The sequence below is a fragment of the Ovis canadensis genome, chromosome 1 (assembly GCF_042477335.2).
Source record: "Ovis canadensis isolate MfBH-ARS-UI-01 breed Bighorn chromosome 1, ARS-UI_OviCan_v2, whole genome shotgun sequence".
Classification (NCBI taxonomy): domain Eukaryota; kingdom Metazoa; phylum Chordata; class Mammalia; order Artiodactyla; family Bovidae; genus Ovis; species Ovis canadensis.
Genome location: NC_091245.1, coordinates 164737406 through 164751932, shown reverse-complemented (window position 1 = coordinate 164751932; position 14527 = coordinate 164737406). Strand labels below are relative to the sequence as shown.

Here is a 14527-nt window from a genome sequence, read left to right as displayed (position 1 = left end):
TCACATAAATCAACATCAAAAAATAAACAACTCAATTTAAAAAATGAGCAGAAGACTTGAATAGACATTTTCCATAACAGGATATGCAGATGACTAATGGGCACATGAAAAGACATTCAGTGTCACAAATCATCAGGGAATTGAAAATCAAAACCAGAATGAGATATCATCTCATACCTGTCAATCACTATCCGCAAAAAGAACACAAATACAAAATGTTGGTGAGGATGTGGAGAAAACGGAACACATATACACTGCTAGGGGGAATGCAAATAGGTGTAGCCACTGAAGAAAACAGCATGGAGGTTTCTCAAAAAAGTAAAAATAGATCTACCATATGACCCAGCATTCCAGTCACAGGTAAAAAGAAAGAAATTTACATGCATCCCAATGTTCAAAACAAAGCTATTTATAGTTGCCAAGATATAGGGGCAACCTAAATAAAATTTTGCCATTTGCAAAAGCAGGGATGGACTCGGAGGATATTATGGTAACAGAAATAACAGACAAAGATAAACCCAAAGATAAATACAATCATGTATCTGTCTGCAGTGTAACAGACCTGGGTTCAATCCCTGGATCAGGAATATCCCTTGGAGAACTTGCTACCCACTCCAGTATTCTTTCCTAGAAAATTCCATGGACAGAGGAGCCTGGTGGGCTACTGTCCATGAGGTCACAAAGAGCTGGACATGACTGATTCTACATGATGATACGTGTAGAATCTAAAAAACTACAACTAATGAATATAACAAAAAGAGACTAATAGAGAACAAATTAGTGGTTACCAATGGGGAGGAGAAAGGTGGGGAGGAGTAATATAAGGGTAGGAGATTAAAAGGTATGAACTATTATGCATAAAAAAGCTACAAGGATAAGCACAGGGGATATAGCCAGTAAATTTTACCATATTATACCATACTAGTATATTTTACCATTACTATAAATAGAGCATAATAACCTTTAAAATTGTTGTCATCATATTATATAACTAACATATTAAAATATAGCATTGCACATACTATACATAAATAAAAAAATAACACTATAATTTTCCCTACAAAATCAAGTTCCTATTAGGGTAGCTCTTCCCATATTCTACCTCTGGTGCCTCTGATACCATGACAAGCTACAATGGACTTAAAAGTTACATGAAGGCAATTATATGACTTCATTCCCACCTCTGAAACTGTGAGCTATCACAAAGGAGGAAAAATAAAACTATGGAAGTAGAAAATAAATTTTAAATTAATAACAGGAATGAAAAATTGGGACATTTGTAGAGAAGAGCTTAGAGAACAATAGTTTTAGATCATAGCACAAAAATGATGAGTTTGCCTTAAAAGATCATTAAAACTTTATCTAATTCTTCATATGTAAAGAAAACAGACATATCAAGGATGTATCATTTAAAAAAGGTCTATCATAATTAAATGCATTTAGGTTACTTCTTGCATTTCACCTACCATTATGAATTCCTTTTTTATTCAGAAAATTAGAGTAAAAATTACATTATATAAAATTTTTTTAAATCTCCAATATATAAATAAGTTGAAGTAATCTAACTAGAATGTTTTACTGATGGTTTCCTATCTTAAATAAAGTATTATGATGCAGAAAAAGAGACTGTCTAGCTCTTGAAGTACAATTTATTTTTTTGTATTTTTTTCTTTAATAGGCTAATGGGCAGAGGGAAGATTTTAGGCAAAATACAAGGAAGACAGGCTTCCCAGGCGATGCCAGTGGTAAAGATCTCACATGGCAACATAGGAGACATAAGAGATGAGGGTTCAGATCCCTGGATTGGGAAGATCTCCTGGAGGAGGGCATGGCAACTTATTCTAGTATTCTTGCCTGGAGAATCCCATGGACAGGGGAGCCTGGAGGGCTACAGTCCAGGGGGTCACAAAAGAGTAGGACATGACTGAAACAACTTAGCACGCATACACAAAGAAGACCATCCTAAAAGAGTCAGTTAAAATATACAAGAAAATTGGAATCACTGCTTAGATATATTTGAAATGGGATAAAAATGGCATTTATTTGTAACATAAAGTATATTTATCCAAATGTTATAACATTTATGTGTATCTTGATTGAAGACTTGTAGCTGAATGATATATTCTCTTGAGATTCTTTAAGGCATATGAAAACTGTCACCTTATAAGTATATAATATGAGCTGGCGCAGTTAGGATAATAAAATACAGATGGTAGAAAATATTTTAGGAAATAATTTTACATGGCAGTTATCTTTAAATTGCACTTCAAATAGAGTTTAATTGTTCTGCTCTTAATACAAGTATCTCACCTTTTGAAAAACAGCTAAATAAAAACCGAACTTGAACATTTTAAATATTCAAAACTGTTCAGCACATTTCTTATAACAACAGAAAGAGGAACCTAGTCCTAATTTCTAGGAATCTAAATGCTCAAATCATATTTACAACTGACCAGCACGCTTATCTTGAAGAAAAGTAATAAAAAACTTTAAAATATTAAATTATAAGATAGGACATAAATATTGAGCCTATAAAAATATAATTCAAACTCATAGAAAGTAGTCAATTATTCACTATTTATATAAAAAAGCCTTGAAACAGGAAGTCAAGAGAGGACATCATTCGCACAGGATTGGTAAAGGTAATCATATCTTAGAGATATAGTGATTCAGCAGAAGAGTAAAATACACTGTTTAAAGACAAAACAAAACAGAATGAAAAGGATATGTCTAACTACATATTATAGATATATTTATTATCCTTGGAATATTATTTATTTGCTTTAATGAGAGATTACTTAAGATATAAGCTGGATAAGAATTTGAAAAAAATGAATACAAGTAATTCAGTGAGCCAAGCTATAATTATTTTGAAGGAAAAAAAGCACGTTTTTGTCTTAGGGTACACTTTAGAAGTGACTTAGTGCAACAAAATAGAGCTATGGAATTTATATTTAGGTCTATTAGAACTGCAAAATAATTAGAACAGCTTTAGGCAAATTATGGAGCTATCTTTCAACTTTTTTTTGTTTTTTATCTTTTATAACTAAAAGCTTTGCTTACTGTATGACAGAATAAATATATGGTCAAACATCTAGTCTCTCTTCATACAAATAGAAAAATGAAATGTCAATATTTAGCACCTATCACATCACTGTTTAATCATTTATTACTTTACACATATTTTAAGGACTTGCATGCTAAGTAATATTTTAGGCACTCAGTATTCAAAAATGTATACTGAATCAGATATATGTTTAATTTAATCTTTTTTTGTTAGTTAAGCTCTAAAGAATTTTAAGGAATGAAAGACTGTTGACTGCTCTGTAGTAGACACCGCATTTCAAACACTCTAACACACGCTTGCTTTTCACTACATAGCACACATTACAGTACTTGGCACATCACAGTTATCGAGCGTAGTTGTTGTCTGACTAACATATAGAGGTTAATGGGAAAAACAATGACATCACTATTTTGTAAAATGCATTCAGGACAGATTTCAAGAGTCTGCTTGACTTTCTCAGCTGCATGGTTCTATAATCCTGCTTAGAGTATAGTGCTTGGCTACTGCCATCTTGAAATTCTTCATAATTTTATCTTTAATTCATATTTTGTAAGCGAAGTCTGATGGGACGACTGGGAGCTTGACGCTCCAGCTTTCTCATTCATCCCACACAGGCAGCCAACAGTTTCTGGCAAGGAGGTTTAAAGACCTTTAGAGTTCTCCCTTCCACTGTGGGTTGGGAAGCCCTGGGAATCTGGTGTCATCAATCTCCCTACAACTATCCCGGTGCAGAGGGAAGGTCTCTGGACTGGATCAGTACCTGGGGACACCCTTCCTTCCTCTTTCCAAGGTTTTGAGTCTGTCTTATATTTGTCTGTCCTGGTCTGCTTGAGATACCGTTGGGGACTGGAGATACCTAGTGGCGCAGGACTCTAGGGAAAAAACTGTACTGTACTCTGACTTCACATAAGTTAAATGCTCTTATCTTTACATTTAAAAGTAGCATTGAGCAATATAAAGATGAATGGTAAAGTTTACGCTAGTAATTTGAAGTTTACTTTTTCTTCCCTTGGACATTAAATGGCAAATAAAAAAGTAACATGACAAGTTGAGAGAGAGAAATTGCAGAAGGAAAGAGCTTTATATTTTAGTACCTTTAATGGCCCTTTTTTCCTGCTTTTTGAACAAAGGGTCCTGCAGTTTCATTTTTCACTGGGCATCACAAATTATGTAGCTGGAACTGACTGTTTTAGAATCCAAACCAAATAGAAAAGTGCTGAGGAATACATGGAAGAAAAAAAAAGCTACTTAAACATGTTATATAGAATTTCAGTGTGATTAAAAGGTCAGCAATTAGTTTTCAATCTTTACAAATTGTTTATTAAATATTAGACACTTCACATTTTAAATAATTTATCAGAATAATCTGTCAAACTTGAAGTCTTTTAGTTTCACTTTTACACATTATTTTTTAAAATATTTATTAATATTTACTTTGAAGTACAAAGGACTTTTAGAAAATATCCCTTCCCCCAAATGAAAATTTACTTTTTAAGAGTAACCACATTTGAATCAATAATCCAGTTATCCAAATCAGTCAATCTGTTATGCAGGCAGTTAAGTTAATGGAGTTAAATTGGCGTCCCTTTTTAAAACAAAGAATTGCATTGAAAATGAGCAAACAATGTGTGGGATATTTGCTCAACCATAAAGTAGAGCATTACATCACATGACAGTCATAGAATAGGCAAAATGTGATCAGATTGCACTTATTTTCATTGCTGATCCTAATTTTATAGGATTTAAAATATTTTACTTAACAAGTTCTATTACTATTTTTTCAATTTATATGGAGAAATGCCATTAAAATTGTTAAGTTGATATTAGTGGTATCAACATAGCAATAAGATCTTATCATTTTATGCTAAAGAAAACATTTAGTCACCTTTCTGAAAAACTGCACAAATAAGAACTTCTTGTATATTTTTGAGATTAGTTGTTTGTCAGTTGCTTCATTTGCTATTATTTTCTCCCATTCAGAAGGCTGTCTTTTCACCTTGCTTATATACAAAAATATACAAGCAACTTCTGCAGCTCAATTCCAGAAAAATAAACGACCCAATCAAAAAATGGGCCAAAGAACTAAATAGACATTTCTCCAAAGAAGACATACGGATGGCTAACAAACACATGAAAAGATGCTCAACATCACTCATTATTAGAGAAATGCAAATCAAAACCAAATGAGGTACCACTTCACACCAGTCAGAATGGCTGCGATCCAAAAATCTGCAAGCAATAAATGCTGGAGAGGCTGTGGAGAAAAGGGAACCCTCTTACACTGTTGGTGGGAATGCAAACTAGTACAGCCACTATGGAGAACAGTGTGGAGATTCCTTAAAAAATTGCAAATAGAACTACCTTATGACCCAGCAATCCCACTGCTGGGCATACACACCGAGGAAACCAGAATTGAAAGAGACACATGTACCCCAATGTTCATCGCAGCACTGTTTATAATAGCCAGGACATGGAAACAACCTAGATGTCCATCAGCAGATGAATGGATAAGAAAGTCGTGGTACATATACACAATGGAGTATTACTCAGCCATAAAAAAGAATTCATTTGAATCAGTTCTGATGAGATGGATGAAACTGGAGCCGATTATACAGAGTGAAGTAAGCCAGAAAGAAAAACACCAATACAGTATACTAACACATATATATGGAATTTAGGAAGATGGCAATGACGACCCTGTATGCAAGACAGGGAAAGAGATACAGATGTGTATAACGGACTTTTGGACTCAGAGGGAGAGGGAGAGGGTGGGATGATTTGGGAGAATGACATTCTAACATGTATACTATCATGCAAGAATTGAATCGCCAGTCTATGTCTGACGCAGGATGCAGCATGCTTGGGGCTGGTGCATGGTGATGACCCAGAGAGATGTTATGTGGAGGGAGGTGGGAGGGGGGTTCATGTTTGGGAACGCATGTAAGAATTAAAGATTTTAAAATTTAAAAACTAAAAAACTAAAAAAAAAAAAAAAGAACTTCTTAGGGAAACTTGATGGCTCTAAAAGTCAAATGCTTAAAATCAAGTTTAGGATTAGGCATATTTTTCTAGCAATGTACAATCACCAAAAAACCCCATTATTGTTATTAAAGGATGGTTTAGTGTTGATAAAAACTTTTTGTTAAAAATTCAAAGAACAGCACCAGAAGACTTAGTAAGCAAGAAATTCAATATACACTAATGAATACATGTCTAATAATACTTTCTAGTAACTTTTGAGGCAAATTCCTGGTTAAATTTAAGGCTTTGCCCTTTTATTTCACACTGCCTGGAATAGTCTTTTATATTCAAGTTTTCTCCTTCAATTATGATTTGCTGGAGTATTATAATATCAAGAGAGGTGTTTTTGGTTTCCCTATGTAAAATGTGCCTCTCCCATCACCTCCAAATCTCTTAGTCTGTTTAGTTTTTCTTCATGGGACATATCACAACTTGACACAGAAACATGGTCTGAAAAAAGGGACACTGTTAATAGTTTGCATTGATCCTTTGTTGCTGTATCTTTAGCATATTGAAGAGTTTCTGGCAGATAGTAAATATTCAAGAAATATTTTTGAGTGAATGAAATAATTAACTGAAATGATCTCCAATTTCTGTTAATGCAGTTAACTGAGATTTATTAGGTTATTAACAATGTAGATTGAGGATGAAAGCGTGTGTTAGTCGCTCAGTCATGTCCAACTCTTTGCGACCCCATGGACTGTAGCCTAACAGGCTCCTCTGTCCATGGGATTCTCCAGGCAATAGTCCTAGAGTGGATTGCCATTTCCTTCTCCAGAGGATCTTCCCAACCCAGGACTCGAACCCAGGTCTCCCACATTGTAGACTTCACCCACATTGTAGCTTTACCATCTGAGCCACCCGGGATTGAACATCAGTTCAGTTCGGTTGCTCAGTTGTGTCGGACACTATGTGACCCCATGAACTGCAGCACACCAGGCCTCCCTGTCCATCACCAACTCCAAGAGTTCACTCAGACTCACGTCCATTGAGTCAGTGATGCCATCCAGCCATCTCATTCTCTGTCATCCCCTTCTCCTCCTGCCCCGAATCTCTCCCAGCATCAGAGTCTTTTCCAAGGAGTCAATTCTTTGCATGAGGTGGCCAAAGTACTGGAGCTTCAGCTTTAGCATCATTCCTTCCAAAGAAATCCCAGGGCTGAGCTCTTTCAGAATGGACTGGTTGGATCTCCTTTCAGTCCAAGGACTCTCAGGAGTCTTCTCTAACACCACCGTTCAAAAGCATCAGTTCTTTGGCGCTCAGCCTTCTTCACAGTCCAACTCTCACATCCATACATGACCACTGGAAAAACCATAGCCTTGACTAGACGGACCTTTGTTGGCAAAGTAATGTCTCTGCTTTTGAATATGCTGTCTATGTTGGTCATAACTTCCAAGGAGTAAGCGTCTTTTAATTTCATGGCTGCAGTCACCATCTGCAGTGAGTTTGGAGGCCCCCAAAATAAAGTCTGACACTGTTTCCACTATTTCCCATGGAGTGATGGGACCAGATGCCATGATCTTCGTTTTCTGAATGTTGAGCTTTAAGCCAACTTTTTCACTCTCCACTTTCACTTTCATCAAGAGGCTTTTGAGTTCCTCTTCACTTTCTGCCATAAGGGTGGTGTCATCTGCATATCTGAGGTGATTGATATTTCTCCCGGCAATCTTGATTTCAGCTTGTGCTTCTTCCAGCCCAGCATTTCTCATGATGTACTCTGGGTATAAGTTAAACAAGCAGGGTGACAATTTACAGCCCTGACGTACTCCTTTTCCTATTTGGAACCAGTCTGTTGTTTCATGTCTAGTTCTAACTGTTGCTTCCTGACCTGCATATAGGTTTCTCAAGAGACAGGTCAGGTGCTCTGGTCCCATCTCTTTCAAAATTTTCTACAGTTTATTGTGATCCACACAGTCAAGGCTTTGGCATTGTCAATAAAGCAGAAAAGATGTTTTTCTGGAACTCTCTTGCTTTTTCGATGATTCAGCAGATGTTGGCAATTTGATCTCTAGTTCAAAGAGCACAGGGATTGAGCATAGGCTTAGGCAAATAACACATCATACTCGTTCTCAAAATGTTTATATATTGGTCAAAATATGACATATAAAATATGATTATGATCCAGTGAGAGAGAGACACATGTCCTACTATTCACAAATGACTGGAAGCAGTTCATTTTCCAAACTTGTTGACTGAGAGCTGAGCCACTTACCAACTTCAAGAAACTCATTGCTAAGGTCTAAGAGCTTTTTCTATACCATTCATTTTCTCAAAAGATGAATGCCAAAAAGACACTAGACTTGAGAGCAATTGGATGTTTCCCAGGACTAAACACAAAGTTTACAATCACTTGGACTCCATCAATTTCAATATTTGGTTGGACCATAAAGTTACTTAGTTATGATTAGCTAGGCTGACATTTCAATTACTTTCCCTGCATAAAATACTCAGTATACTTCTCAGAAGAAGAATACTTTTCTTAAGAAATAGGAAAATTTTATTCGTCAATATAAAGTGTCTGTGGCTTTTGAATATGTGATTTTCTTCTGTTTAAGAAATATGAAAAATATAATATGATAGTATTACTCAGCTTAAATTATGGTTATTGATTTTATCATTTTTTAATTTATGCCACTATCTTATATTCAGTATATATTTATTAAGCATTTAAAACTTTTATACTGATTTCTTTTGCTTTGAATAAACTTGCACTGAGTTTTGGAGAAGGAAATAACAACCCACTCCAGTATTCTTGCTGAGATAATCCTGTGTACAGAGGAGCCTGGTGGGCTGCTGTCCATAGGGTCACACAGAGTTGGACACAAATGAAGTGACTTAGCATGCATGCATGCATTGGAAAAATAAACGGCAACCCACTCCAGTATTCTTGCCTGGAGAATTGCAGGGACAGAGGAGCCTGGTGGGCTGCCATCTATGGGGTCGCACAGAGTCAGACATGACTGAAGCGACTCAGCAGCAGCAGCAGCAGCACAGAGTTTAGAAAAAATTATTCATTGTCAAGAATTTTGAAAACATAGTGAGGATTAGAAGGAATATTCAGACATGAATAAATTAAAATACAGATATAAAGATGAATGATGTTTTCAATGCCCTTAATTATCTACTCTAGCAATGTGCAAAAGGTTGCTATTTGAAATAGATTATATTTTCAGAATGCAGTGAACTGTAAATCAAATAGACATCTCAAGTTTATAAATATATGGAGACTTACATTGATTTAAATCTATTTTCAATGTCAGTTCAATTAATTATTCCTGCCTGAGCACATATATGAATGTTCAAACAAAATTAAGCCTAAAGCAAGACCTATATAGAATAGTGACCCAATGGCAGAGATAGGAGTGTTGAATATACATTTTAAGAAGTCAGATGATTGGAAAAACTGTTTCTGACAATAACTGCTTTAAAGACCCTTTAGCAAATATCAGCAGAATTGGTTTGTAATTTAGCATGTCTTTCACTTTAATTGGATACTAATTACTTTACAATATTGTATTGGTTTTGCCATACATGTCTTTTACTTTGAACATGATCCCTTAAGGTTTTTGCACATGTCAGGATATCTACAAACACAATTTGTTTCAGGCTGACTATATATGATTAACATTTTCCTTTACTGTCTATGACCTGAATAATTCCTTTTACTAAATCACACATCTTTGTTTTTCTATCATGCACTGAAGATTAAAGTCAAATGTTTTCTAAGTGTTGCTTTCTTGTTTTGCTCTCTAAATGAACTGCTTTTAAAGACCATTTAAATAGACTATGAAAATAGAAGGTTGCAAATATAGCTTTTAGGGATTTTAGAAGTCAGTTAATTAAGGTTTATCGCTAAGATTTCTAATTATGAGAGTCATAGTCTTAAATCTATAATCTTATTTATCCAACTAGAATCAGTATAATCAAGGAACGCTTCTCCTAACTACAGCTAAAGTAGTTCTAAGTGATTTGGGAGAAAATTTTTTTTTACATTTCTTTAATTGTAAACAGTAAACAATTAAGTAAAGGTTGTTTAATGTGGTTTATTTAATATTTCTTAAGTATGAGAATATGTGTGTGTGTGTGTGTGTGTGTGTGTGTGTGTGATGGCTCAGCAGGTGAAGAATCTGCCTGCAATGCAGGAGACACAGAAGATGCAGGTTTAATCCCTGGGTTGGGAAGAGCCTCTGGAGAAGGGAGAATTCCATGGACAGAGGAGCCTGGCAGGTTACAGTCCATGGGGTCACAAAGAGTTGGACAACGACTGAGAGACTAAGAACAATTAACTACATGAAAGAAAAGGCTATTTGATGCAAATTTCCTCTTTATCTTCATGTTCTACACAGCACACATAGAGTAGTAAAAACATAATTAATGCAACTGTCTATATTTTTCAGTCCGTTTCATTTTATTTCCTAATTGTACTAAGTCAACTCATGTACAGCATTATTATTCTGTTGATTTTCTTTTACCCAACCTGTGGCCCTGATGATGTATTAGTAACTTCTGCTAAATGGCTGTTCCCCTAAGTTGTCTTGGCTATTTTGTAGACTCCAACCTATTTCTCCAAATCTTTAGGTTAAGTGTTCCGTTCCATCCCCAGGTCCTACTGTACTTCTGCAATATACCAACGTCTTCAACCTTCTTGGGTACATTAGCCTTCAGGGCTCAATTCCTCAATTGCTCAGTCTTCACTTGGTCCCTTCTACTTAGTATTCTTTCCCTTCTGGCTTCATCTGGCTTATGCACATCACACTCATCTTTCAGAACAGAACTTAACACTGTTTCCGCAGGAAGACCAGACCTTATTCTCCAGACCTGAGGAATACATGCTTTCAGAGAACCTGATGTTCTCCTTGGTGGGATTTATCACAGTACTAATTATGCATTTGTCAAATTATTTATTACCTACCTCCTACAGAATTCATAAGAGCTTTCTCACCACCTTACATATACTGAATAAATTAAAGGCTTTGAATAGCTCTATCATTTTTCTATGGTGTGAAAACAATGATATGTAACTTATGAGTAATGAGACAAAGAATTTACTGTGGTCTCCTCAGTCCAATAACATTGTAATGTGCTATCCTGTAACTTTGTACAGCACCTCGAGTCGCTTCAAAGAAAATTTCCAAAGCTACCCAAGTAGAATGATGGGAAGTCCCTCCCTCTATTAGGAACAGTAATCAAGGCTGTTGTCTTATCAAGGCTGGCACACAATGATGACAGCTCAAGTTTGGTTGTGGGACATTCCAGTTTCTATAGGTTCCTTTTTCACTCCAACACTAGGATCTGACCCTTTCTGATATGAAAAGAGTAACTGATACAGGCACAGACTGAATTATTTCATAATGTTACCCCTGACTAGACTATCTGCATTTTTAAAGATGTGGTTTTCTAACATCAGAATTTCAGACACAAGAAAAGAAGGCCTTCTTTTTGTCTCTTAAAATTATGACATTGATATAGTGGTTCATATAAATAAAACTGGCAATAATATTTTATAAAGTATCTATGTGGACCTTGATGTACTTTTCAAACAAAATTTAAATATAGTTTGATTTTTCATTAAAACTTATATCTAAAACAAAGTAGAATTAAATGAATAATAAATGTTTCTCAATAGTCTTCTCAAAGATAATCTTCTTCCAGAAAGTTTAGTTTCAATATATGGATACTACATCTTTTTCCATGATTAATATAATTTCTGTCCTTATAGCAATACAGTTTTAATGAATTCTTTCATTTTCAAAGTGAGAAATAGTTTTTACCCTGCCTTCTGCTACATTAGAAAAATAGTCCATATGAATTAACTCTCTTCTAATACTAGAACGAAAGACTATTATATGTATGTATAATGTATGAAATTATATAAACATATTTATAAATATATTTGATTTAAAGTGATATATTGTTTTTATTCTCAAGCTTAATTATTTATACCTTATAGCTAGAATAGTTGTATTGGGTTATTTTTAATCAGGTAACAGAAAAAAGGCTTGGAAATAATCTGCTAGTGCAGAGCAAAACAGACGATCTAAATCTGTTTTATCTTGAAGACACATCTGACAAGATTCTGTTGATACTACGGGAAAGAATAAAAAAAAGAAAACAGGAATTCCAATCTGAACAACCAAAAAGCAAATCCTATGATGTAGAACAATTTGTTACATGAAGGGGGACATTATATAATAACTACAAAAATGGTGATTTTACAGTACTATTTGTTTGCTTTATTTAGTAAATGTGTTTCTGAAGAGCATCAGCAAAGTGAACTTATATTAGTTTGAATAAAATAGTCAAATCCATTTCAAATATATTTTTAGAATGCTAAAGTTTTCTTCCTGTATTTTTTACAGGTTTAGCAGTGTTTTCCTTTTCACTTCTTATTTTGCAACGATGATAGAGTCATAGAAATTGACCAAAAAAAGTGTACAGCAACTTCCCACATATATTTTACCCAGCCTCCCCCAATGTTAACTACTTGCATAACTATAGTGCAATATCAAAACCAGAAAGTTACATTTGGAAAATCCACAGGGCTCATGTGTGTGTGTGTGCGCATGCACATTTATATGCATTGAGTGTAACTCTTTGCAATTGATCATATATCTAACTTCATGTAACTACCACCATTATCACTACAAGGCTCACTCCTGATACTCCTTCACAGCCACATGAGACCTGTGGATTTTCCAAACGTCAATTTCCTGGTTTTGATGTTGTACTATAATTATGCTACCTAGTCTGTGGCATTTATTATAGCAGACTCAGAAAACAAATACAGTGTAAAAGAATGGTTTTATCTGTATACATTATTCTCATCTATATGTGTTCACATAAAACAATACTTTTTGCTATAAGACAATCCTTTCTGTAACAACATAATTTATGAATGCTTCTCAAAGGGAGTTTTTAAATCTCAAGTTTTCCTGGTATCATGCTTTGTGAAAAATTACATAATGGGGGGATTAAAGAGAATACATTCTTATAAAAAGCATAGGACTCTTCATGCCTGACTATATTGCAGTAAAAATCTATAGTCTTAAAAGGGGCCATTTAACGGAAAGCAACTGGAGTTATTAAGATAGCTTATTTTTTACATAAAACTACACCTAAACAATGGCATTTAGATACATTAATGGATATATTTGTTGTTCCTTTTAAGAGTGAATTATGGTTAGGCATGTTGGCTGCACTGTTTTTACAATATAGGTATGAATTATAATTAGTATAAATCCTTACTATTTGCATATTTGACATGGGAAAGAGAGGGCTGCATAAGTAGGGCAGCTGAATTTCAGTTCACTTAGTAACCTTTTTTTATGTTTGATGTTTGTTGATAAGTAATATAAACTTGCTTATTAAGATATATCAGCATAGGATTATATGAAAAACATAATGCATAGCCATTAAAGAGAAGGATTGTATCTAATTGACAATACTAATAAGAAGTAATATAAAAATATCTTTCTGCACCTTGGGAAACAGTAAGAACAACCAGTAAATCACCCCTATAATGTAGAGAGTGTGCAACTGCACCCCAGTGAATACAGGTCCACCAGGAATATTAAGCGTCAAAATGGAATTATAGATCTGTTTTGAGAGAACAGCAGTAGAACTTACCATCTTGATCCGTGGTCACTGTAATAGCTGTGAATGGCTTGGGAGAAAAACTCAACTCAGAAACTCCATTCATGGCTTCTATTTCAAAGGTGTAATTCACGTGAGACACAAAGTCAAGTACTATCACGGAATTGTTGATCAGGCCAGTATGTCTTGGGATGAAGCGGAGTCCTCCACCACAGTCCTCACACTGGCTGGTGTCTAAGCCACATTTCTTACAGATTACACTGTATGTGAGGTCTTTTCTCCCTCCTGTGTCACTTGGTGGGCTCCATTCCAAAATAAGGGCCGTTTCATTGATGTTAAAAACCACATTCCTAGGAGCTGAAGGTGGCCCTAGAGAAAGCAATTAAAAAACAAATGTACATGTATAGGACAATGAATTATAGTGCTCACTTGAAAATGTCATCAATAAACATGTGCTGGTCTTTTATATTAGTCTGAGCTCTTTCTTCTGATGGAAGCCATAAAGAAAAATGGTTAAAAATATCTGCATAAGTTTAGTAAGGGTGGAGTCTTAGGGGTGAAGATGGTCTATATATTAACTTTTGGCATATGAATTTCAGTATTTAACATCAAAAGCCACAGATCACCAAAAGATACAGTAATTATACTTCTTAAATTTGTTGACTAAAAAAATATAATAACCCAACATTATTTTAAATTACATGATGGCTTTGTATAATTACATCTTAATAATTGCATCATCATTAAAACTTTGAAAAAATAATAACATACATATATAAAATATGCTGTGTTCAGTATTTCAGTCTTCAAACTGTGCTTGATGTATAACTAAAACTCTCATTTGTT

The 14527-nt window shown here is 34.8% G+C and overlaps 1 protein-coding gene across 1 annotated transcript in view; it reads right to left on the bottom strand.

The window, feature by feature from the left end:
• EPHA6 (EPH receptor A6) overlaps positions 1-14527 on the bottom strand; it is a 975318-nt gene that overhangs the window by 530492 nt on the left and 430299 nt on the right. The window contains exon 5 of the mRNA XM_069550620.1: positions 13715-14050. Within this exon, the coding sequence (XP_069406721.1) occupies positions 13715-14050 (336 nt within the window). The remainder of the gene's footprint in view (positions 1-13714; positions 14051-14527) is intronic.